Source organism: Mustela erminea, chromosome 2 (genome assembly GCF_009829155.1).
Source record: "Mustela erminea isolate mMusErm1 chromosome 2, mMusErm1.Pri, whole genome shotgun sequence".
NCBI lineage: Eukaryota > Metazoa > Chordata > Mammalia > Carnivora > Mustelidae > Mustela > Mustela erminea.
This window is the reverse complement of record NC_045615.1, coordinates 87,839,800-87,867,046: the sequence shown is the minus strand read 5'-3', so window position 1 is coordinate 87,867,046 and position 27,247 is coordinate 87,839,800. Positions and strand designations below refer to the sequence as shown.

General features: G+C 34.2%; 1 protein-coding gene across 2 annotated transcripts in view; it reads right to left on the bottom strand.

Annotated features, from left to right (window-relative positions):
• Positions 1 to 1,107: 1,107 nt before the first annotated feature.
• PCDH10 (protocadherin 10) overlaps positions 1,108 to 27,247 on the bottom strand; it is a 61,032-nt gene continuing 34,892 nt past the window's right edge. The window contains exon 5 of one of the 2 annotated variants that reach the window (XM_032333418.1): positions 1,108 to 1,579. In XM_032333418.1, the coding sequence (XP_032189309.1) occupies positions 1,512 to 1,579 (68 nt within the window). In that variant the 3' untranslated portion in view covers positions 1,108 to 1,511. Of the gene's footprint in view, positions 1,580 to 19,127; positions 21,661 to 27,247 lie in introns of those variants that run through there. The other variant, XM_032333419.1, reaches the window with a different exon arrangement.

The window sequence follows — 27,247 nt, the reverse complement described above, 5'->3', positions numbered from 1 at the left end:
ATTTCAATTATACTTACTTAATATCTGCACATTCTAGAAACACCAGAATTTAGGAACTTTTCATCTTCAATTTTAAGACCTATTCCCCTTTACTAACAAATCCAGATGAGATGCATATTTCATTCTTTTGTTTGGATTATAATTTCTGCCCTTTAAGCAGAAAAAAAAAGCTCTATTCATGAGTGATATAAAGAACAATTCTAAGATGTACTTTTACTTAACGCAAAGCAGTTAGTGTATTAAGAGTGAGCAGTACATACTCTTTCAACATAAAAGTTAGGTGTTTTAGAATCTGCTTGTAAATAAACATGGCATTGATTTCAAGGTTGTGAACATACAAAAATTCACTGGGTTCCTTTTATCCTTTTATCTTCCTGTTAGTTACAAGAAAGGATGTGGGTGCTTTAAATCCTCTTGACATGTCTGTCACCAGCACAATAAACTCCCCTCCTGAGCAGAAGAGACCCTTGTCTGTCACTGGGATCTCTCCGGAGGTGACGATTGCCAAGTGGGTTTTCTGTCGACTTCCTAAAATGTAACCTCCTCATCCAGGCTGCCAGCTCTAGCATGACAGATTGGGTGGATGATTCCATCATCGCGTCACACTACGTTTTACCATTTGGGGCCAGATGTCATCTTTGGGGAAGAGAGTTAAAGCTTTTGTCAGAGAGTATTTCTCTTGTTTCACTTAACATCTACTCACCTTTTGGTATTGAAAGAATAAAAAATACAAACCGATAAGACTATCCCCAGGCAGAGTTTTCATGCTACCCAAAGCAGTCTCGGCAGTTATAAAGATCCTTCAATAATCTGTCAAAAACTGACATCACAGTGTAAAGAGCTGTTCATTTCTATATCTCATTTTGGATTGATGTACGTGCACTTTTATATCCTTCAGTTCGATATAACATTTGGCCTTTCATGTTCTCAGTTTAAGCTACAGGGAATTCAAAGCTATTTCAAAGCATAATTATATCAATCTGCATATAAAAGGCTCTATGTCCTACAGAGGGTTCGATGGAAAAGCAAACTCTTTCAAAGAAGAAAATTAGAAGTAATTCCCACAACTAAAATTCACAAAAGTTAATACATTTTTCATCTGCTGAGAACAGTTTTATTTTTTTTTAAACCAATAGAAGATTAATCAAGAAAGTGTTGGGGACTATTTTTGTGAGGTACGGAGGAGGAGAGTAAGAAAGGAAAATTGGAGAGGACAGCAAAAACATGATGCAGGCACATTATACATATGGTTTGATTATACACATCACATCAGAAAAATCAATAATTCATATTGCTATGGCAGACAATAGGATTGCCAGTTCCATATGGTATTAGTTATATGTTGCTGGAAAACACTATTCTCCAAATTTGTATGATTCAAAACCCATAGTGTCCTTTAACTGGGAACCTCTGCCTGAGGTCTCCTTTGAGATGGCACTCAAGCTGTTGACAGAAGGTGGGGTCTCCTCTGAAGATGCAATTTGGGAAAGGGCGTCTGCTTCAGAGTTCATTCATGTGTTTGTTGAAGGGCCTCGATCTCGTGACACATGGGTCTCACCACAGAGCTGCCTCCACATCTCTGCAAGCAATTCAGAAGAGAATGAGAAAGTGTACAAGTAGAGTCCCAAGATGGAAAACATAATCTTTATATAATCTAACACCAGAACCAAATTCTGTTTCATAGAAGTGGGTTCCATAGCTCAACTACTTTCAGGAGAAGGGGGATACTCAAGAGTTCAATACCTGGAAGTGATAATCATTATGGGCCATCCTAGAGGCTGCCTACCCTACATATTACATTCATGTTAAGTTGCTTTTGGTATTTTGTTATATTACAGAAGACTTTTGAAAATGTAAGTCCTGTAGTTGTGGTTTTAAACGGAAAGTAATTGCCACTCCACAAATTTATTTTTTCCAGATATCTGCTCTCCAAATATGCCTTTAGTAGTTTTCAAACGTTTCATAACTAGAAAATGACAAGTATGGTTATTTTAAATCTTTAAAGTAACTCTTTGTTAATCTTTTTTTGTTTTTTACCATGGCAAAAGAAAGATTAAAAAAAAAAAAACCTCACAAACATAATTGTGTAAATTCTGAAGCTAGCAAAATACTTAGCACAGAAGTTATGTAGCATATGGTTATCCTAGTCCCAAACAGTAAAATGTGTCTGTATGTGCCAGCTCTTAATTACCGGCTCATTAACACTCAGGTGTCAATTGCTGGTGGCAAAGGCAATACCCAAATGGCCTAGTTTCTGTCATGCACAGTGTAATTAAATTGACCTCAAGTACTAAAGCTTGCAAGTTGCCTGATACTTTTGGACACTAATTTCAGGCATTATTCAAAATAGAATAATATGGTGAATAAACTAATATAAGAGAAAAGCACTATCAGGTTTCAAAATGTATATTCACACATAATTATAATCTTAAAAACAATAGAATAATGTTAAAAACAATTGAACAAATAATCACAATTCTAATCTATATCAAATATAACAATGCATATCATCTACTTGGTTTTACCATTATCAATCTAAAGCTCAAGTTTAAAGTTTATCAATTTTAAAACTCAAAATAATGTTAAACTTGTTACAAACCAAAAGAAAAATAAATCATTGTAATAGTCACATTTGGGAAATAGAAATTGCATATTATTTTTTATAATTTCATTTATTGGTATATAAAGAGAAAATATGTATATCTTACATTTAAAATATTAATTCCCAAATGTAACCAAATGTGAAGCATATATGTGTCTTTTATATGGTTCTAACAATAAAGAAATATGTACTTCTAGCAAGAATCCCACAAACTCTCCATAATCTAAGAGCCGATTTTTTCATGACTTTGTGTTGTAAGACTTAGCTCATTATGTGAAAGCTTATTTCTAAGCTTCCATTTAAAGAGAGAGAAGAGATGAATTCATTCACAAACCTTTGCTTTTCGTAAAACCTCACATAAATGAAAAGAACATTTTCTGCAGAAAAGCCTATAAGAACAAGCAAAAGACAAAGAAACAAGTGAGCAAACAGTTATAACAACATTTTGGAAGTTTGGAAGTGGATCAGTAAGTTGCTATCAAAGTACTAGTTTTTTAAAAATATGTAATCTTGAGCTGGAAGTTAAGAGTATGAGGGAAGAAATCTGATTTATCCCACAGAATATTCCAAAGGCTAAGGAATTAATAGAACAAATTAGTTCTGAAGTGGGAGTGAATATAAAAATAAAGAGAAGGATCAAAAAATGTCATTGAGAAGCAATTAGACTCCAGGTTTCTCTCATCGACTGTGCATATGTAGGTGATCAATTATCCTCTCTGGTTAGAAGACAGGAAATTTATTCTCTAAGGAGGTTAAAACAGAGGTGCCTACATTGGAAGACAGCAGGTACGGTTTAATGTGAGATCATCATACCCAGAAAACTTAGGCTCTTGGGTCTCCCAGAAGTCTTTCTCCAATTAACTTTCAGAATGCAAGTACAAAGGCTTATACTTCCAGGCAGAAGATCTGAACATATGTCTCTGGATACCTCTAACTAGTCTAAGAAGAAAAATAAACCAAACATACTGACTTTGGGTTTTCCTCAATTACATGATCCAGCAAGATCACCCTATAGACAAAAATACTCAACAAGTTTTCCACACAAGGGCAGAGTTTACCTTCAGCCTTTTAGAGTATCATTTTTAATTACAGACACACAGCTAAGCATCATTAGACACTGGCAAAAAAAAAAAAAAAAAAAAACACTACTGTAGATTCCTGGAAAGAGACACTATTGCAAGAAAATAAAATGTAATATAAGCTATCATTAATCTCTTCAGGTGAATAAGAGAAAATATTGTATACATGAAAAGAGTTCAAAATACCTTTAGAGAGGAATATTGAGAAAACATTAAAAAAAACCTCTTGGTCTTAATAATAATATAATGAAATAAAAAGCTCAGTAGAAGTTTGAAAGATAAAGATAAGAACATTTCTGAGAAAGTAGATTAAAAAACTGTGGAAAGTAGGAAAGAAAAAGTGAAGAAAATTGGTAGGTCAGTAGAGGAGGTTCAGTATCTAAATATTAAGGGATAAAGAAAAGATGAAAAGAAGTAAGGGAAGAAATGATGAAAGCAATAATTCAAGAAAATTTCCAAAAACTGAAAGGTTGGGTGTAAAGACTAAAAGAGTTTACTAAGTATCCGAAATTCAGATGGAAACAGATCTACATCAAATCATGTGATAACTATGAAATTTCAGAACTTGATGACAAAGAGATCCTCCCATAAGTTTCCATAGGAGCTGGGGGACCTATGCTCATAAAAAGTTTAGTTTCTACTTTGGAAAATGTTCTATTTTGGAAGGCAATGCAGGAAACCTCTCAAAGAACTTAAGCTTAATATCTGACAAATTTGTCTGGAAGCAAGCCTACCCAAGACTTAAATTGTTCAAGATTTTGGTCCTCTCCAACAGCATACCACTCACTCTTATGGTATAAACAAAATTAAGCCCAATGTATGTGTTGCCTTGACATCTGGCACAACAAGGAAGACTTTAAATAACCTAACTCCCAAGTTTCTCACTCCATTCTGCTCCCAAAGATAAGATCCCTTAACCAAACAACCCTACTTATCAGGGGGACCAGTTGAGGGTGGGTGTCAGTTCCTTGCTCGCTTATAGAACAAGCCAATTCAAACAAGCCAATCCTATCTCACCAGAACCAAGGAATGCCTCCCCAGTGATACTACAAAGCATACCTCCTGCAGTCCCTGGCTATTCACTCTGTTACTGAATGCAATCCCTTATGGCCATGCACAGCATCCTTCCTGCCACTGTCCACTCCAAGGCTGTGACTAGTAAATTGCTGTTGGTTTCTTCTCTCCAGTATTAGGTGCTACATATTTTCCAACCCCATAACTCTAGGACACAAATTTCTCCTTCACCAAAGGGGTGATGAAGCGGTAAGTAAAACAACTCTTTACGTGATGATACAATCATGACCAAGGACACACGGTCAGCTTAAATTAACTGCTCCTGGATAGCTAAATGGTTTCATGATATAGGTATGGCTGCCTGGGACCAAACTGTCATTGCTGGTGGACTTGCACTTTGGCCTATTGGCCACTGTGTTGTCTTTAGCAGATATTGTCCTCCCTTCCCACCACAGAATGCTCTTGTCCTCAAGAAGAGATATGTTGTTAATTAACAATTCCTTAGCATATGTTCTACTGTGAGTCAGTCTATGTCTAGCAAGAGCCTCTAGGACTTCTGCCTGTGATGGCAGTGACAATACAAAACTTTACCCGATCAGCTGGTGCTTCTGTTCCACTTACAAAGATAAGCTAGAGCTCTCTGGTCAGTGCATCTAACTTGAGAACCATCACTAACTACTTGGGGCAGCCATCTGGACATTATTGTGATTGTCCACCTTCAGGGAGAGTCAAGGGGTGGCTCATTATGAGGTTTGTGGAAAGGAAGAAGATCACCTCCCTAGCGAGAATTAATCATGACACCTAAGTCACTTAATAAGAGTTGTTTGGGTAAACCTGGTGATTCACAGACCTGTACCCCTGGGGATAAAAATATATGTTTATAAAAAATAAAAAAAAATTAATTAAAAAAAAAAAAACAGTTGTTTGGGCAAGTATAGATACTTTGCCCATTTCCTGTGCTGCCGTTCCCCTTGCTGCTATCCCAAGTATATATTTCAGGCAACCTATGCACCAGGCACTGATGAGGGAAAAAAAAGAAGAAGAAGAAGAACAAGGGGAAAGAACAAGGGGTACCAGGCTCTCCCCAAATAATGGAGGAGGTGACACAACTGCTGTTTCAATGAAACATCCCTAGCCAATGTGCCTGGACTTGTCTTCGTGCTGCTGGCTACCAGCAGGCCAAAGGGTTAATCATCTAATCACGGGGCTTGACAACTCAACTAGCAAACTGACTAGCAGTGGTAGTTGTTGGCCACATACCAAGCTCCTCTACAGTCTCTCACAGACCCTGAGCATCTGTTCTTCCATACCATGCTGGTCATTATGCCTTGGGTCAAGGAACCAGCACTCACAAGATCTGCAGAGTTATCAAACCCTCCATTCTATAAGTTGGAGTCAAATCTGACCCTCTGACATATCCCATCTTCAGGAAGGTCTAACCTCACCTCTCCTCAGATCCTTGCTAGATACCACAGTATTAAAGGAGGTCAACCCTCTCCCAGCCCCCTAAGCAACATGGAAAGCCCCATAGGAGCAAGTTAGTGAATCATTAATGGCGTTTATACACTTTATGGAACATATTGCCACCATTACATATGATGGAACCTGGTGGAATGTTCTGCTTTTTATTCCTTATCTAGGATGTCCCAGATAATGCAGGATCTAAGGGTCAGCACAGTTGACTATATACGAGGCAGTCATCTTAGCACCAGATACCCTGGCCAGAAAATGGCTCCATATGTACATTTTTCTAAACTCTTGGTATATTTTATAAGAATTGCTCCCTTAGAGGTAAAGAACTCTAGCAATCTCTTGTTTCACAGAGACCTAAAATATAAATCAAAGGAACAGATGTCACTATGTGTACTAAGGCCACAATTTGTCCTCACCAGAACATTCTTATTCTCCCCTTTGGAATTTCAGAGATTATCGATAATGACTAAGGCATTCATTTCACTTCTCAAAACAGACACTGTTAGGCTCTGGAAGAAGACATTCAATACAACTTCCAGGTCCCCTACAGGCCTCAGGCTGACAGTTTAGTTGAGAGGTTTAATGCCTCCTTCAAAGAATTCCAAAGAAAGCAAATAACACTCTGTTATTGCCACAGGCATGAATTAGTTTAAATCCACATTCCCTAGGGACATGCACTCCCTGTACTAATGCCACACATGTTCCTCAATTTCCTTTATTGGCCATAAAGGGGAAAACCTCTAAAGTTCATATTTTTGAAGTTCACCTCACTATGTGGCCCTCTGTGTTGGGGAGACCCATGGCTGATGCATTCAATTGAAAATATACAGTTTATGATCTGCTGAATGAAGAGGCATAAGCCATCCTCACAAATTTGTCAGATATCTCCTTCAGTATCTAAGCTCCCACTTTGTGAAAGTGAAACCACAGTCATTCTGATCAAAAACAGTTTCAGTACACTCACACAAAGGAAGTAAAGTCACGAGATTTATTACTTACAAATCTCAGGACTGTGGTCAAAGAGCCAGGGAAAGGCAGATCCCTGTCCCAGGCCATGAGTAAGCAGGCGATTGAGAACAGGCTAGCAAGTACCTAAAAAGGGATTGCAGTGGACATCACTGACTTTTCACTGGCTTAATTCTAAGTGGTGAGTTTAAAAGATGTCCCAGGAAGAGCAAAGTGGGAACTTCTGGTGGGAATCCTAAGCTTAGGTCCTTATCTAAACATCCAGACTCTCTGCAAGAACAGGGTTATCATACTCTGAAATGCCTAGGAAGCAACTCAAAATATTTATTTTTCTCCTCACACTGTCTTCTTCCTGGTCAAGTGCCTACTTCATGTCCTGGAGAGGTACTTCTACTACCTAGAAATCTCAGTTCATCACCAAGGTAAAAATTGGTATCAAGATAGCAAGGAGTCAATTAAAGTGTAAGGACTAAAATTAAAGCCCAATATTATGTTCTACCTTGCCATCAGGCCTATCTAGGAGTACCCTGAATGGTCTAACCTCACCTTCCTCATTCTCAGGAAGATATAATCCCCTGGCCAAACAGCTCTGCCTATCAGGGGGACTGATTACAGCTGATTACAGCTGATTACAGTAGTGTGGTTTCATTTCTCCATTAGCTCCATTGAATTCTCCCTGGTCACATCCTCCAGCAGAAACCACGGAGAACCCCTCCCTTTTTTTTTTTTTTTTCTAAGGATTTTATTTATTTATTTGACAGAGAGAGATCACAAGTAGGCAGAGAGGAAGGCAGAGAGAGAGGAGGAAGCAGAACCCCTCCCTTTTGATACCAAAAAAGCCTGCTTCTTATAGCCTCCCCACCCCATCCCCCATAGTGTGGCCCTTTATTTTGTGTGGTGTCCTCCCCGGTCTGTGAGTATATGTGATTCATAAATTGTTGTCAATTTTGTCTGTCTCTCTAGCATCAGAAGTTGCATGTTCCCTATCTCCAAAACCCTAAGGTGGAAATCTCTCCCTTGCCAATGGGATGGATAGCTGACGATTAAAATCACCCTTTACTTGACTACTTATTTTGACTAAATTAGTTGAAGTAAGTTGAGCTAGGTTGGGTGTATTTATTAGCTGGGATTATGATGATTTTGTAAAGTCAGTTTATTCACACCTATTCTCAATGAAGCAGCAATTGTTAATAACATTTCTCTAGGAGATGTACTTCTATTTGACTCTAGTTTTGCTTATTCACTGCCAACATAACATGGTGGTTAAGAGGAATAAAAATGCATATATTAAAACAGTTTATTCTAAATATAAATCATAAAAGGACAGTCAGAACTGTCTTTAGTTTCTTAGGCCACATTTCATGGTGCCTTCTACATGGGAATCATCCTTAGAAATGAGCATGTGGCGTAGGGAGAGCATTGAAATTCAAAAATATAAAGTGAAGTTCTAGATGCTATAGCTTATTTTTATATTTTCAAATATAGTTACTCCTAGAATTTCAAGTTAAAATAAGACACAGAGACTAGAGATGTAGCCTGGCATAGGTTAAGAATTCAGTCAAGAGAAAGAGTTTGGACCTTATATTTATGGTTATGTTCTTCCATCAGTTGGTCTATATTTGTCTCATTTGCTTCATAGGTAGGTTAAGGACAAGAATATTTTCAAGGACCTGCTCTGCACTAAAAGTTTATTATTCCATGGGGTCCACTTAAAAAGAAAAGAGAAAAGAAAATTAATTGCTAATAGAGTTTAAATAGGAGTTGATGAATACAGGTCAAACAGATAATAGAAGATAAGTAGATAAAAAAAGATAAACAGATAAAAGATAAATAACTACTTTACAATTATCATGTCTTGTTTATTTTTATTTATATGTCTTCCTCTTCATTATGTAGTGTCAGGTATGTCACAAAAAGAGCCAGAGGTTTTGACTTAATCTGCCTCCTTTTTAAATTAGTCAAGATCACTTTTGGCATAAACACTAGCCAAAGTTGCACAGGAGAAAAAAGAAAACATTTCAAAATATTTCTAATTTACATATTATGTATTTGTAGAATTATTTCCAAATAATCATAAAAAAATTCAACTTAAGAGTTTTAATTTAAATGGTAATAATAATAATGTTACCACAGAGAAAACAAAGTAAAATACAGCAGAGACTGTCATTTGATTATAAGAGTAAAAAATCTAAAATATTCTGAATATGTTTAAATATAATGTAGTTTGGGTTCCAGTTGGACAGCAAGCATAGCAGAAATTGAATGACAGAAAATTAACAACCTCTCCTACAAATAAAATTACCCTTTTCTTTCTTTTATGTTGTCTTCCTTGAAGGCAGCATGATCCACTCAGACAAACCAAAACTCCCAGTCATAATTACTTCTCCCTCTCCCTCATCAGTCATCTGACCACCTACCCAGGGAGGAAGTACCATCTGTTTGCTTTCTCAATTGTCTCTCAATTCTGTCCTTCCACCTCCATTTTTACTAGTCCAGTCTGTAAGTTACTTGTGCTCATTTGCTTACTAGCTAGATTTACAACAACAATAGGTTTCTCATTATCCCAATTTCTCTTTTTTTTTTCTGTTTTTATTGTTATGAGTTATCTCATAACATCATCTAAATCATAAAGTGTCATTATTTGCAGCATTTAGTTTCATCTCTTAATTATTATTATATCTAATACTGGAATAGATTCATCTAGAGTGTTAAAGGAAGTATTATATCGAAACTAAAACTATGCTACATATCTAAATTTTAAAAATACCTGATATCCTTGATCACTCCACCAACCTGACTTGTAATTGAAAACATACTTACCACCTCAGCAGCAATACTCTTGACTAATAATCACAGTGCTGAAAACTTGTCATCTAACTTTATGAAATGTTATGCCAGTGCACATGATTCTGCAAGAGCTCTTAATGGCATTTCCAGTTTCTCCCCTGTTCTGGTCCCTATAATTGCAAGTGGACTTTCTCAAGATTATTGAGACACCTTTAAACTTAAAATATTTGCAAACACTGTCATGTAAATCCATACATCCTTGTCAGAGAAACAATGAACACAAAACACACCTCTACAGAAACATCCCAATGAGATAGTTTGGTATCTATATTTTAAAATAAAATTTATATATCCTTTCTCCGTTTTACTCCTTTTTTTTTTCTTTAAGATTGTATTTATTTATTTGAGAAAGAAAGAGACAGCAGAGTGAGAGAGAGACCATGAGCTGTGGGGGAGTGGTAGAGGGAGAAGCAGGCTCCCCACTGAGCAGGGAGCCTGACACTGGGCTGAATCTCAGTACCCTAGGATCATGACCTGAGCCAAAGGCAGATGTTTAACGAACTGAGTCACCCAGGCTCTCCTGTTTTACTCCTTTCTAAGGTATCTCGCTTTACCTCAGTCTTTATCATATTTTAATTTGAATTACCCAACCATCATTTATTTTCAGTAGCTTTCTCCTTGCTTTAACTTACATATGTATATGACTACATAAACTAAAAATCGTAACTGTTTCTCAATCTCTTAAAGCTTACTGGAGAATGAAGTAAGGCAATGGTTGTTTCCTCTCTCCCTCTCTTTCTCTCTTATTTCTCACTTTCTCTCTCTAATTCAACTTTACTTAATACATTTTATTATACCATTGTGTTGTCTCTTTGTGGTCCATGTAGCCAGTATAAAATAAGGGTGTGACCACAAAATGCCAGAAGAAATTGGATCATTGATTTCCCACATGTGGAAAAGGTCATGCCAGCTTCTTGAAGATCAAATATATCATTACCTTCCAACCAGACATTCTGATAGTATAAAGATTAATTAATAGAGTGTATAGAATATATGTTTGCCTATAATATGATTTTATCCATGCATTCTTCCATGAGCCTCTTTTTATTGGTTAATATCTCTCCCCATCACAGACACATACATAGAGACATAAACAGACACACAGACACACACTCACACACACACAAATATCAATTTTGAGAAAAGTATATTGCTAGAAAATCTTGAAGTTGGCCATTCATTCCATTATTAATTAGGAAACACAACAAGAATATTAAAAACTCTCACACTTCTAGAATAAAATTCAGTTTCAGTCTTATGTAGTTCACTACACCAATACTTGTTTTCATCCCTCCTTTCATTGATTAAGAGAAGAGTCACTCATCATGATAAAGGAGCAAGCAGATGGAGATGGTGTTCCAAATTAGATAATTGTAACATTCATTAAATGTTTCTTATTCCAGGCAGACTAGGTGAGCAATGATCCAATGATTAGCAACTACTCTCTCAAAGAAAAGTAAATATGTAAGATAAAGCAAACTAAAAACTGTCTTCATCTATACAATATTCTCAATAGAATTTTTACATGGATTAATTAATAATTAATTACATTTCTTTTAAAATTTAAGCACCCCTTTAGAAACACTAATTTAGTCACAGATTAATATGAACTGCTTTAGTTTGGAGGTAAATTTAAAAACCTAGTTTTTGTTATGAGGAAACAAAAGCTTTGATTAATTGAAGAAAATAAGACAATTTTGAACCACCCAAGAACAGATCTAGGGAACAGGGTCTACCAGCCTAGGAAATGACAACTTCAAGATGTCTACAATTACAACCATTGGTGGTGGGGGGAGGGAATTCATTCACTGCAACAGATACTGAATACGGAAGGTTTACATGGCACTCCTTTATTATCTTGATTTAATCTTGTTTGTTTAAAGATCATACTATAAAAATAAAGAAATCAAAGCTGTTTATGCTCTTACTATCCATCAGAGACTACTTGAAAGGGGAATCTCCCACAACAAGCAGAGCTCTCCCAACCCAACAAGCAGAGCTCCAGGCCCTTACCAGAACATGCCAGTTATCGGAAGGATAAACTGTTAACATTTATACTGACAGCCAGTATGCCTTTAGGGTAATCCATGATTTGGGGATGTTATGGAAACCAAGGGATTTTCTTATGTCCTCTGAGACTCTAATCAAAAAAGGACCATGAGTAAATGAACTTCTTACTGCTATTCTTTTACCTTCTGAAATTGCTGTCATCAAAATTGAGGTCCACATGAAAAAGACTGAAATTGAACGTCAGGGAAATCTAGCTAACTTTCATGCAGAGACAGTAACAATGGAATCTGTAAAAGTCACAACTCAGGTGGTGAACTCCTTCTGCTTCAGCAAAAAATAACCCCTCATTGCTAGACTTTTGTCATCTTGAGACGCTTGTAACATAGCAATTGTCTGATCCTGAATCAAAAAAAAAATAAGATGGGCAAACAATGGCTGTAAATTAAATAAACAGTTGGGGCAATGGGAAACCCAAGAGGTTGGTTTTTCCTGGCCCTCTAGTAAACCCCAATTTTCAGGTTTTCATTCCTTTATCCACCACGGTGCCTTTAACATTACTGAAATTATGAATAGACATTGATGTGGCAACTTCCATAAAATTGTGCAAATAGTTTACTACCAACATCTAACCTGTCAAATCTATAATCCTAGAGAAACTACTTTTGTCCCATGAGGCCTCAGACTTACTCCCTCTGGTCCTTTCAAGCACCTGTAGCTGGAATTCATTCAGTTGCCACTTACTGTAGGTTATTGATATGTACTTGTCATTTTCTGCATGTTTTCTGGGTGGTTGAAACTTTCCCTTGCTACAAAGCTGATGCTCTCAGAGTAAAAAGAAATTATTAGAGAATGTGATCCCACTTGGGGATTACTTTCTGCAGTCTCCAGGGATAGAGGCACCCACTTCACTGGATGAATCATCTGAGCCTTAACGAAAACCTTGCAGACTTCTTGGAATGATTACTAGTCCTATCATCCTCAATCATCAGGCAAGGTCGGGAAAACTAATGGTATTGTCAAACACAAAATCGTTATGCTTGTTGAAACTACTGGACTCCCTTCACCTACAGTATTGCCTCTGGCCTTGCTGACTGTTCTCAGACCCCCTTTAGGAAACATAAACTAACTTTATGTGAGATAGTCACTGGTACACTAATGTCTATTGGTGTAAAACTTTCTGCTGCTCCCTCATTGTCTTGCTAGTATGGCTAGCTACTATAAGTATTTAATGCCTTATGCTAAAGAGTATCAATTGGTTAAAGAACCCCTCCCAGATCCTAATTCAAAGGATCCTGTTCGCTGGCCATTGTCTGAAGCCTGGTGACTAGATAGTCTGGAAACATCATCATCAGAGGACTCCTCTTGAACTCCACTGGAAGGGATGTTACCAAGCACGCTGAACCACCAACACTGTTGCAAAACTGGAAGGCACCGAGTCTACGGTACATACACATCTCACAGCTAAAGAAGGCTTTACCTGACATCTGGTCCTGTACAGACACTGAAGACCCCTTAATCAAACTGACAAAGAATACAAGTAGCTGACATTAGGGTAGACTACTTCCACCCAACACACCAGATTAAAACTTCCTCCTTTAACTGAACATGAAAGCTTTTTTTTTTTTCCTTTACTCTAGCATTGGCCTGGAAATCTAACACCCTCATCCATACTTCCCAGACCACGCTAATGATGGTGAGCTTCAGACAGTCCCTCTTAGAAGTCTTTTACCAAGTTCAACTTTTACGACAGAACATCTAGTGCCTTGTTTTTTCCTTTCTCCAATTATAACTGTACTTACGCAATTCAACTCATATAGCTATGTAGACCTTTGTACAATCACACTCTCACATTCCCATGAGTATCTAGATTGGATCTGCTCCCAATCACTAAGAGATCTCTCCAGCAGCACACGTCTTTGCAAGGTATTCAGAATGACTCTTTATTTTAGGCTATGAGATTTACTCTCTGAATGTGCTGAAATCCTAACCGATCCCTGGGTTGAAGGGGCAAATGTATTCATCTCAGAATTTGACTCAGAATTTGCTTCCTTTGGCAGGGCCATACTTCCCTGATTAGGAATAAATGTAAATGAGAATATGATCAGAACCCTCTCCTTAACTTTTGAAGGTAGTGCAGAATCTGTTGCTAAGACAATAGCTACCCAACAACTCAGACTTAAGACTTTCTGAACACGGTCATTCTTGATAACAAGAAAGTCCTCGATTTTCTTTCAGCTGAGTAAGGAGGTATCTGTGCTGTGGCCACCACCACCTGCTGAACCTGGATTAACACTTCTGAGGAATATGAATCTTGGGTACTTGGATCCCTGAGCAAGCCACTTGGCTTAAAAAGACCCCTTTAGTGAGGTCTTGGACTCATTTGATTTTGATTGGCTTGGGTTTTGGGGACCATGGCTCCAAAGTACACTCCAAACATTAAAAATATCCTGCCTATTATAATCATAATAATCGCCCTAGTGCATTGTATTCACTCAAAAGCCTTAAGTGCATGTTCACAGTTGCTAACCACCAAGAAAATGATCTCCCTAAGACTAGAATTCCAGAAAAGAAGCGAAGAGAATAACAAATTTAAGGACTGTGAACCTGGAAACATGACCTATGGATACCACAAAAAGAAATAGCAGAAACTGCCAAGTGGTAGCTGAGAGTGGTGCTAATGCCTTGAATTTTGATCACGTCTCTCAGTCAAGCTGACAGTCTGATCAAAAGGAAGGAATTGTTAAAAAGGAAGCCACAGGTCCAAAATGAAGTCACTTCTGCTAGACCCACATCACCAAATGGGGGCTTTATTCCTAACCTAATTGCAGTTTCAACCTTCCCCAGGAATGCAATCTTAATTAGTCCGTCTGGAATTTTCTGCTCAGCACCAGTGAAGTAACCCACATAATAAGATCCTTTTATTCCCCAAAGGGAAGTGACCTTTCCTGAAATAATCCTTTATTTTGTTTATGACTCCCTTGTCCTGGCGTTAAAAACCTTTCCCTTTCTGTAGCACTTCGGAGCTCTCTTCTACTTTTTAGATGGGATGTTGCCTGATTTATGAATTGGTCAATGAAGTCAGATCTTTAAAATTTACTCAGTTGAATTTTTGTTATTTCACACTGCCCAAATTCATTTCATAATATAAGTCACATGCAAAAAAATATCATTCTGTCAGTTATTCAGTAATTCCAACAAACATTTATTTGCATGGAAATAGAAAGTTATTCAAAAAGCACATTAGGGGTCGAGGGGGAAAAAATCAGGTAAATATATCCTAGTGCAATCACACACATATTTTTTTCAATAGTAGGAATAAAGGGCTATTTGAGAGTTGCAAAGGGAAATGACTGGAACTCAGCAGCTGTGAGTTTTATTTCCTGGACTCCAAACCACCAATAAATAGAGAGGCAAAGGTGAACTGAGCTAATGAGTGGATACCAAAGGCAAGTCAGCTTGCATGTTGAGATTTTGCAATAAGCACTGCTGAAATACAACTTGAAAGCAGTCTAGAGTTTTGAGAAAGGAATAATTTCCATTTGTAGACTGTATTCCATACTTCTGGTAATCAAGAATAGTGATAAAAGGATGAAAGTGATATTAATAGTAAAATACACTACCTAATGTGCATTAGCATTGTGCTATGCATTTTACATGTCAGTTCACTGAATTCTCATAAGACTTTTACAGCTAAGAGTACTTCATATTTTACAAAGATAAAGATCAAGATTCAGATGCGAAAGAACTTTTTGAAAAGATCTTCCTTCACTTTCTACAGCATTAAATAAATTTAATTTGAAATAGTGATCATATGGTGCAGTGCTTTTCAAACATTTGGGCAATGATTCACAGCAAGAAATATATTTCACATTGTGACCTATTCCACACATGTATCAGAAAAAATGTTTCACAAAGAACTATTTGTTTTTTTACCATGAGTGATGTGCTTTCATACTCTTCTATTCTACATTTTTACTATTCTATTTACTTATAGTTTTGTTTTATGTTCTCATCTTAATATATTTAATTACTCTCATGTCCACAGTTGGGCTTTGACCACAAATTTGATTACTTAATTATTTGACCATTTAATTATTCAGTATTTTCCTATGAGTTCTTTGGTTCTCAAGGCAAACTAGAATTTTGATGAAGGCAGATATTACTTCCATCCATCCTTACCTCCCCTCATTGTTGGACCTTACTATAGGTGTGTAATTTAATAAAATTTAATTTTTGTGTCTGAAAATTCATAGTCTTGGTTAAATGGAAGATTCCATGATATGATTCCCAGAAAGGGTAAAAGTAAGTGATAGGAGGCACAGGTCTAGGGGAACAAAGTAACTTGCAGTTATAGCTGTCAACATTTCATTGAGAATCATCATTCCTGTGTATTTCAATTAGTACTTTTCCACCATAGGGTTGGCTTTACTTGATGTCCAAATATGAGAAGAACTTAGTCCTGTCTCTCATTGTTTCATAAAATGAATTTCTGTCCAGATTCATGTAGTCTGAACTCAAGAAAATCAGTTACATAAACCACACATGAGATTACAAAGCACATTTCTTCTATTACCTTTTATCTGTTTCAGACTGTAAATTTCTGTAAGATTCATTTAGATTATTTTTACATTATAAAAAAATCTATTCCATAATTTATATTTTCTTCTTGAATAATGATACCCATCTGTATTTTATTTTTTCTTATGATTCCTTTGACTTTAAATATGAAATAATTTCTAAAATTTTAGATAAAATGTTTTCCTCTTATTGCTTGAAGGCACTCATATCCTGTGTACAACTTCTCTATATCGTTCCCTGTGGACCCTTGGTATTGCTACAAATAAAAAAAAAATTAAAAAATATTTAACATTAGGTGGAAATATATATATATATATATATATATATATATATTTAAAATATTCATTGTAGGAATCATGAGAATCATATGGAACTAAATGTCTACTTTCAGAAGAATAAATATCATGAAATCCTTTAAACCTAGCATATGTTTCTTTGAATAAGACTCAGTTTTGAACAGATGTCCCCTTAGACCTGTTATATTAAGACTTAAATTACTAAATCAGCATTAGTTGTTTTTAAACTTAGGGCCATATTTTGCCACTGATTTTTATTCAAAGCTCCCACGGGCGTCAGTGGAAGATCCATGCATGGAAAAATGGCATAATATGTATCCTAGTTTTATTTATTTCATATGTATACAGCAGTATAAAATAATATATTACATTTACACTCATTTTACTTATGTATTATTATAGCATTCACAGTAACAAACACTATAGTTAAGATTTAAACTCATCTTTTGTTATAATACCCTGTTTTCACTCACAGATAACTGTCTCAAAATGTGTTCAGAGCTGAAATTCCCTGCTTACTTTCAGCTCCACGATGTAAGAATGTATTGGAAGTCTGAGTTCTATCATTCAGAAATTTTTGAGTCTCATGTGAAATTTTAATATTGCATCATTAATGCAAAATTTTCATGCAACTCAAAAACATCTGGAGTGTAAAACTTCAAACAAAGCATGTGACAAGCTTTCAAGAAATAAAAGTCATTTTTCTAATTTTACAAATACTTAAAAAATAACAGTGGTTAGAAATACATGCATGCACACTAAAGGTATTAGAATTTTAGTCATATTATTGCCTGCAATACTCTGGCGGCACCCATCTACCAGCATCCTCATCGAATGCTATAATCTAAAACCTATGCCAAGTTTTAGAAGAAAAAAAAAATACTCTATTGAACAGTAGTTTCACAAATTACTATATCAGCATTTTGTTGGACCTAGCAGAGGGAAATTTTTTGAAGTGCTAACAATATATAAAATAATTTTACTACTCCATGACATAAAAAATATGGAATTTTGTCATTTTCTGTTTTTCCTTGTTAAAAAGGAACATAAAAAGGATGTTAAGTGCAAAGCCTTTACCACTACAAAATTAGCTGAAAAAGATAAAGAACCCAAGAAATTGCAATATGAAAAATATAGGATTTTCAGAAAAATTATCAAGTATACCAATGTTTTAAATATTTTTGACTTCCTGGGGTATTAAAAGCACACATAGAAATATGAGGGGAAAGAAAGAAAATCACATGAAATGACAATTAACAGTGCTCTTATCCTTCAGTATCATAATTTTCTTTATCCTGCCTAACATTTGCAATATTCTGGGTAATTATATTAAATATTACCTTTACTCTAACAAATACTTTTTGTAAGGTGAAATGGTACAATGCATACGCAGTTATTAAGTTTTTGTTGAGAATTGTTGATGATTTTTGTTCCTCCTCTTGTCGGAGAAATAGGAGAGTTTCTACATTACAGAAGATCTGATGTCAAATTATAACGCTATTAAGAAAATAAAGCAAGAGGATGAGTAATTAAAATATTTAAATCTCCTATAATACTTAATTTGCAATGTTTGATAAAGGCATTGCTTTTAATATCTTCAAAAAACAATATACATATTCTCTTCATATTTCCCAAGAAAGATGATACACTTATAGTGACACCATTATATCTGTTAAGTAATCCTGACATGATATTTAAGTACTGGATTTAAAATGATTTCACAGAATTATGTTTGTAAGGTAAAAATTAGAATTTCACATGTGGATAAAATATTTCTAAAAATTGTCGTTTGACATACCTTTGAAACATTAAGACACTGTTTCCACAGGAAAGTATTTTGACATTCTTACTATTTTAAAACTAACCACGTTATCAAGGAGTAAATATCATGATTATTTGTTTTGGAAATAACGATGAAATATTTTCTAATAATTTAGATATTATTTTCCTTTGATAAGTGTAAAGTTATATAAGACTGGATATTAGGACAACTGAATTAAATAGAAAAACTATTCTAAAATTCCTTTTCATGCTACTCTAATAAGCTTTAACTTGGAAACCTTTACTATTGGAGGATTGCATTTTTCTGTCTTATAGTTCCACCATCATTGGTAGATAACACTTTAGCCAATTTGCCAAAATTATATCTTTACTCAACTGTAATTTCTGATTTATTCTGGATGCAATAGAAAATTGATTAATAACTAAAATTTAATATTTTGTTTTAAATAATTCTAATTTTCCCAAAAATTGGGCAAAGTTTTTTTGTTTTTTCTTATTGTTTGTTTTTGTAGATTAATGATATAATTTAAGAATTTAAATGCAAATTAGAACTGTTACTATGACATAAAAAACTAATGCATAAATATATGGCATAAAAAATTTGTTCAAGTGAGATTATATACAATGACATAAAGGGCTAAATAATTAAAGAAACTTTCTTAAGGTTGAATGAATGAATATAACTGTAATACATAAAGTGAGACTATCCTTATTTTTAATGCATGTGATAAGGCAGATGGATGTGTGTTTTTCCCCATAATTGTAAAATGATGAATGAAAGGTTTTAATTAAAGCAGAGTGACTCAACAAGAAAATCATTTTCTTGTTTAAAAAGCAATTACAACAAACAGACGTTTATCCAGCTAAATTATATAGAAATAGAACCTTACTAAAATAGTCTATCATTCAAAATATTAATGTAGTAGTGCCAAAAGTTTGAGAAAATGTTACTGCTGAAATTATGTGAATGTGTGTGCTTTTTGTGTCATATGTGATGGATTAGTTTTATATATTTTAAAGGGTCCCCAAAAGGCTGGAACACTACACATATTATTTCAATATATAAAATGATTGGGATTATGATGTATTAATATCTATAATTCGATAACAGTCAAATGAGTGATGCCAAAATCCACTCAAATATATACATATCAAGGACATATAAATATGTATATGCATTTTAATGTTAAATTGAAGGAATATATTCCCATTTAAATGACCATAAAACTGGGTGGGAAACATTTGTTATGTGTTAAGTTTTAGTCTGTTCCTTAATAATATAGCACAGCTCAAACTATCACTGAATTCACAAGATCAGTTGACAAGGTAAATATTACCAAATTGATCTGTAATTTGTATTGGACAAACATTCACATATGTTGAAGGTTTTTTTAGAGGGGAGCTATGAGAATTCTGGTTTTTGCTAAGAAGATTATCTCAAATTCTCGGATTTTTCTCTCTTAATTTCTCTCTTAGTTAAGCAATAAACAACAGCAGGGAAAAAGAAAAAGAAAAATATGTAAAAGAAAGAGAAGTACATCTTAACAGATTTAATAATTAACTTCATTGACCCCAAAATAAAAGGCAAGGTTAACCTTTCAAGGTTGACTCCGGGAGAATTTGTTTCATTAATAAAACACTGACTATATTTAAGCTATAAAACTTTCACATCTAAGATAATACTGAAACAATAACATATCATGTTTCTATCTCCAAATTTATTTATTTTAAATTTAGAGATCCCTTAAATCTTACACTTACTCTTTATCAGTTCAGATATTGATATATCTCTATATATTCATATAGAGTTATAAATAGATTTTATATTCATGTGTTATTAGGAGACACAAAACTATGTAAAACTATGTAAAATAAAATTCCGTGTGAGTTCTATGGTTGAGGACTTCTTAAAATAGTCATCTCAATGTCAGATATTACATCACAAAATGTACAGACACCCAATGTTTGCTTTTGTTTTTTTCTAACAACAAATACAGGAGAATTTATAGATTCCTTATAAAAACTTTAAATGATTCTAAATTCAAAGCCATAGAAATAGAATCGAAAGAATGTAGACTGTTAGAGATTTTGATATTATTACATGTTCAGTGCTCTTTTGATAACATCGACAGCTATATCTTTGGCATTGAAAATTCAGTATGAGTTCTTGACAAAATTTTGTAGCTTAGAGCTTCATTTTCTTTTAAACAAGGAAAAACAGGGTTGAGTAAGATATGAAAATTGGGATGAAATTATTAATGATTTTTTTTTTCTTAGTAAGTTTATCTTTGGGACCCTGAATTACCTTTTACTTTACTGTATGATGTGGACTGTATGAATCCATTTAAAAACCAACTGAGTTGTACCACATTTTAGGAAAATTATATAATATAATATATATATTTTATATTTATTTAGAAGCTTTGAAATAGTACAGTAAACACTTTGCAACACGGTGTATAAACTACAGAATGTCTTTGATATTTTGTGGGTCTTCAGAATACAACATTTTTTATAACCCACAGGTGAAAAGAACATAATCACAATCTCTCTTGTAAAGTTGGAATAGTTTGGGGAACACTTGATCACACAAAAATAATATAAAACAGTCAAGTTTAAAACAGTGATATTGCATTTATAATGCACAAATTTCCTTTATCTCTATGACTGGCTTCTCGTGGTGAATATAAACATCTAAAGGGCTCAGTGACATTTGGAGAGAGATATATAGTGCTGTAAACAGGCACACACTGATCGGAGAGGCAAAATCAGTTGCCTCTAAAGTTTCTACAGTTCTGCACATTTCAACTCATTTCTCAGGCCTGCTGAGAGCAATTAGGTCCTATAATTGGCCACGATGACTCCGCCGGCAATCTAATACTCAGTTACACACAACTAACTGGATGGCCAAGATAATGAAGTTGAAAAGTTGATGCTTTTGTTGGTCGACTTTGTGCAAATCATGCTGCTTCAGGTAAATCCTGTAGAATTGACTAGCATATCCTTTTCCGTGCTGTGAAAAAGAAAGAAAAATACTCTAAGAAAAGGAGCCTGGGTTTTGGAGTTTTAGAAGTGCATGTCATTGTAAAAGAAACAAATACAACTGGAAATAAGTTGTGTCCCTATACCAGACCCATGTAGTGTCAAAGTATTTCTGTGGTAAACTTGGTTTCTAATAGTCAAGTCATTCTGTTGCTTGGCTTTCTAAAAATGACAATTTTAATTTTTAAAAAATCAGTTTTCGTGTGGGAGATGTATACTTTATATACCAATGACCAGTAATGTGCATACTAACCTTTTAAAGTGACATACTAAACAATCCCTACTTCACTTCACTACTTATGCATGATCGAGTGTAGAAAAATATGTGTGGCTCTTAAACATTCTAGAGTTGTTACTATGAACAACTAACTGGTTTATGTTTGGTGCAATAAATTCTAAATTATATTTATTAAATCAATATATAATACAGAAAACTATACCAGAAAATGTTTATGTAGTTAAAAAGCTAAAGGATATTTCACATTTTCTAGGTTTACTTTATCTCATCTTTGAAATTATGCAAAAACCAAATCTATTTATGTCTACAAAATTAAAAAAAAATCTAAATTCATCCCCTAAAAGGAATCAGTTTTCTTATAAAGAAGGTAAAGGTGAAAAGAGAAAAAAATACTGAATTTGGCCCAGTCTTATAAAATGTATTGAGTTCTGAAGTAGAATTTCTAAATTCAATCATTTAGGTTTTATGATGTTAAGTATTTTATTTATTTATAATGATAATGGGTATTTCTTCCCACCTATCCATAATCTTTATAGTTGCCAATGAGCACAGTGAGAACAGAAACAGCATCCCCTATTTCAGTATCTGGCACATAGCAGACATATGATAAAAAGGTACTGAAAACTGTGTACAATTGTGGTAAGAGGCAATTTGGTTGCCTAAAATCAATTATAATAAAATTATATATATAGAGAGAGAGAATTAAAAATTAAGAACTATTCTAAAGAGCATAACTGAATTGTTTCAATCGGTGAATAGCTGGATTTTTTTGTTTCTTTTTGTTTCTTTCTTTACAGAAACGTAAGAACATACAGGTCAGTTCAATTCCTCATCTACGGTATTTCCATTAGTTTCAAGTAGATTATCTGGTTATATGTTTTTCCTAATTTGTTTCCCTGATTCTCTCATTTATTTTTCCTCACAAGCTCAGTTTGTGAGCAGACTATGAAAAATTTCTTCCCTAGGCCACTGTTTAGCTGACACATCAATTAAAATTGTAAAAGTCAGGCACCACCCATTGACAGAAATAAAGTGAAAATGAATATACTCATGTACTATATAGTAACTAGTATCAAAAACAATCAAAACATATTTTGGTTTGTAATATTATATAATAATATCATGAATTATAAAACGAGTTAGCTCTAACATGGTAGTTATTATAACTTACCTCGTCATAATGCTACAGAGAATATTCTATAAAAGCAAATATAAATTTGGTCTTTTTAAATAGTCAAATCCTATTTTCCTATGTTGCTGAATTCAAATTTCCTGTTTCATGATATACTTGAGTATGTCTGATTTAAATATTTTGGTTTATACCCATCAGAATTTAAAATTCTTCAGTAAATTCATATATTGAAGCACTGTAGAAATTCAGATTTGTAAAATGAATTGGACAAATAATTACAGTGACCAAATAATTTATTGTCCAAGATGAACAGTTTTATAAGTAAAAGGGAACACTATTAAAAATTACATAAGACATAACCTTATGCTTTCATGGACAACCAGGAAATATGAACACCTTATAAAAATACTACTTTTCTTAAAAATAAGTTAGAGGTATTATTTATAGGATGAAGTTTTTTCTTAAAATACTTATTTAGAGGCAGCATCTTAAAATGCTCATTTATAGGAAACTAATTTATAGGAAACATCTCGAACACTTATAGTTCGAGGACAAAAGAAACTCGAGTGACCTGTCCTCAACCTATAAAGTAGTTTATTATGTGCAAAACTTAATATACTGAAAAACTACATCATAGTATAGTGCAGAAATTAGCCAACCTGATACATATTTAAATCAATAAAATATTTCTAATTAAGTTAAAAGATTACTTATAGGAAAAGCTATTAGCATGGATATTATATGTTCATTTGATTCAAGCAAGATACAAAAAGAAATTATATTATTAAAATAGTCGAGAGTTTTAAGAACAAAGGAGTTTAACACAGATTATACTTGATATCTTAAGTCTAAACATAAGCTTAAATGCATATTTTAATTACTACTTAGAGTTATGAGTATGTTGCTTTTATTTAAAAGTGCATGTATTCTAGCAGTTGTATGAATAATATAATCGTTTTTTATTAAATTATCTCTCCCACCTATCTGTTAATTCAGAAATGTAAATCCGAATAGGACAAGTGTTAAGGGCTGAAGTTGAAGGTCAGAACAAAGTAGGACAAGGAGGAAAGATTTCCTCCATTTCGGAAGCAAATTTCCCAAATGTGAAGTACTGCCAGACAGACTAGAGAAAATGAAATATTATTACTACAGTTACAGTCACATACATTTTGGTTTCAAGGCTTTTAAGAGCTGAGTTTGAATACTAAATACTCATTATCTTTGGGGGTTGTCTGGGTTAATGTTGGACAAGTAACACACAAATATATACATATATATGAAAAAGCAATGTTATTACATTTTAGAGTCAGTGCCAAAGATAGCTATTCCACAGAGTTAAATGTTAAGGCTATGCATTTGCTGAAGCATTTCAAGGTATAGAGAATGGGTCAAATACATTGAATCTCTATGCTTTTGATGTATTCTACATGTGTTTTGGAATTATGAAAGCATACTTGGAAATTTTCTGCTTTTTCTTTTGAATTCACAAATGCAGTTTTTTTTTTCCCCTAGCTATTCATTAGCATATGTAGGGAACTTGCCACTTGATAAAGATGAAAGATTTTTTCAGTCAAAACTAAAGTAATAGGAAAAGGACTGTTAGTTTTTCTTTTTATTTCTACTTACTCATTCACTGCATTTATTCTTCAAAGTAAATCACAGAAATCTCACATTTAAGGGCTTTATCTTATTGTTTGAACTATGGATGAAAAAAAATCACTCTTAAGGAAAAGAGATACTCAAATATTTACATTTTTGTAGTTTAGCACATATACATGTGTATATATTTAATACATATGTACGCATATATTTAACATATTTTTTGATGAAAGTTCCAGGATGCATATTTTTCCTCATATTGTAAACTCCTATTACTGCCTTTGATAATTTGTAAAGTATAATATTAAACTTTGGGACTCTACAAATTCTGATCGATGTCTATAAGCATGTATGTTACAAGGACAATAGTAAAAATATCAGTACTGATATCCTATTTTATACCATGTATAATAGTATAATTACCTTGGTGAAAAATAGTTCGGTGTAATATATTAAAATGACAACATAATAATTTAAATATTCATATTTATGTACTTGCATAACAGGAAGCAAAATACCTTTTATACTTTATGAAAGTATGAAGCACAGAAGCTAAAGAAATATATAAATATGTGAAGGGACCTAACCTATTTCTGTGACTGAAAGAAAGAACAGCTTTCAAATATCCCAGAGACTCCACTGCAGTGAAAAACTTCCAGAGGCTGAGATCAGTTACCTACTCCAAAGCACATTAAAATGTTTAATGAGCCTCACGGTCAGGATATTTCTTTATATGTAAAGTGAATCTAGCAGACAAGAGTTAAAGCCCATTACCCTTAGAGAAGTCAGAAACACCTGCCCTCTGTTCCCTGAGTAAAAGCATATCATAAACTGAAATATCGTTTAAAAGCAAGCCTCCATTAGAGGTCTGTCCAGTTGAATAATCAATTCTTTTAACTTTCCTCTATCTTATTCTTGAGATATTTTCGAGGATTCTCTTTCATAATCTTGCTAATTTTGTTGTTGTTGTTGTTGTTATTGTTTAACTGTAAAGTCCAGCAATAAGCATAGTAGCGCTAACTACTAAATGTGGGTCACTGCTTGATTTGTCTTTTACCTTCCTTCCCCCTTGAAGAGTATTAGATTTGCTTTTATATTTTAAAATATAATTGTACATGGTTCATATTGTAGATGTTTCCTTTCCACAAAAAAATGACAGAAAGATTTTAAATTTTAAGATATATATAATGAGGGCTCCTGGATGGCTCAGTGGGTTAAGCCTCTGCCTTTGGCTTGGGTCATGGTCTCAGGGTCCTGGGATCTTGCCCCGCATCAGGCTCTCTGCTTGGCGGAGAGCCTGCTTCCCTTCCTCTCTCTCTGCCTGCCTCTTAGCCTACTTGTGATCTCTCTCTGCCAAATAAATAAATACAATATTAAAAAAAAAGATACATATAATGAAAAAATTGATTAAAGTGTTATAGTTTATTATGAATTATAAAAAGACTGAAAGCCTTCAGTTAATATATGTTGTCTTTTGTCCAATAGTACTAGCTTAGTGAAGCATAAACTTGTATTCTTACATTTATTTTGTAACATTCACAACATCCTCATGCTAAATGTCCCTTCTTCCTTCCGTCAAGCAGTAAGGAATTATAGAATATATCTGGAAAACAAGAATTCATCTGGAGAAGTGGTTCCCATATGTAAACTTGATTAGTCTTTTAGAAAGAAAACTTTGTGAAATAAATGACTCAAATAATCCCTCAGAACACACATGCAAGAAAGATACATATTAAAGCCAAATGTTCAGGTCAGTCTATATGTGTATGTAGTGCTTACAATGTGATTTGCAATTAATAAATGTTTGTTAAAAGATAAATTCACGCGTATTTAAAGAGGTAAGAAATTGGCAAGTGTAGTTTTGTGGTAGAGAAATTGACATGAATGAATGAGTAAAATGGATCTTTTCTAAGAGAGGAGCCTAGGATGTTGAGCCCATTCTTTCCAGAGACTGGATTCTAGCTCTAGCAATTCTAGCACCCTTAACTACTATTAAAAAGAAAACCACTGCCTGTCATTTTCATCTTTCAAAATGACATCACCTAGATGAAATTCCTAAACTGGAGCCTCATACCTAATCTAAATGCAGTTTCAGTCTCCCGGAGAGATGTAGTATTAACCAGTCAGAAAAAACTCTTTGATGAACCATTAGCACCAGTGAGTCAGACACAAGTGCCCTCTCCCTTCCCCAAAGGAAGATGAGGTAATCTGCATGTTAAGACCCCTCCCTATCTTATTCCCCCAAGGGAAAGCAGCCTTGCCTGGAACAATCCTTTACTTTTGCTAACAACTTTCTTGCCCCACCTTTCTTCTATAAAAACCTTCCATTTTGTAAAATTCCTTGGAGGGCTCTTGTATTTGCTAGAAGGGATGCCATCCGATTGTGAATCATTTAATAAAGCTAATTAGATCTTTAATATGTACTCCATTGAATTTTTGTTACTGAACAATAGTCAGCATAACCCATACTGCTCTATTTTAGTTATGATGAAGACCGCATACTAATTTGAGGCTATGGATTAAAAATGAATTTGCTAAGAACAATATGTGCAAAGAAGGAATTCCTTTTGTAAGCTGGAATGTGACCCC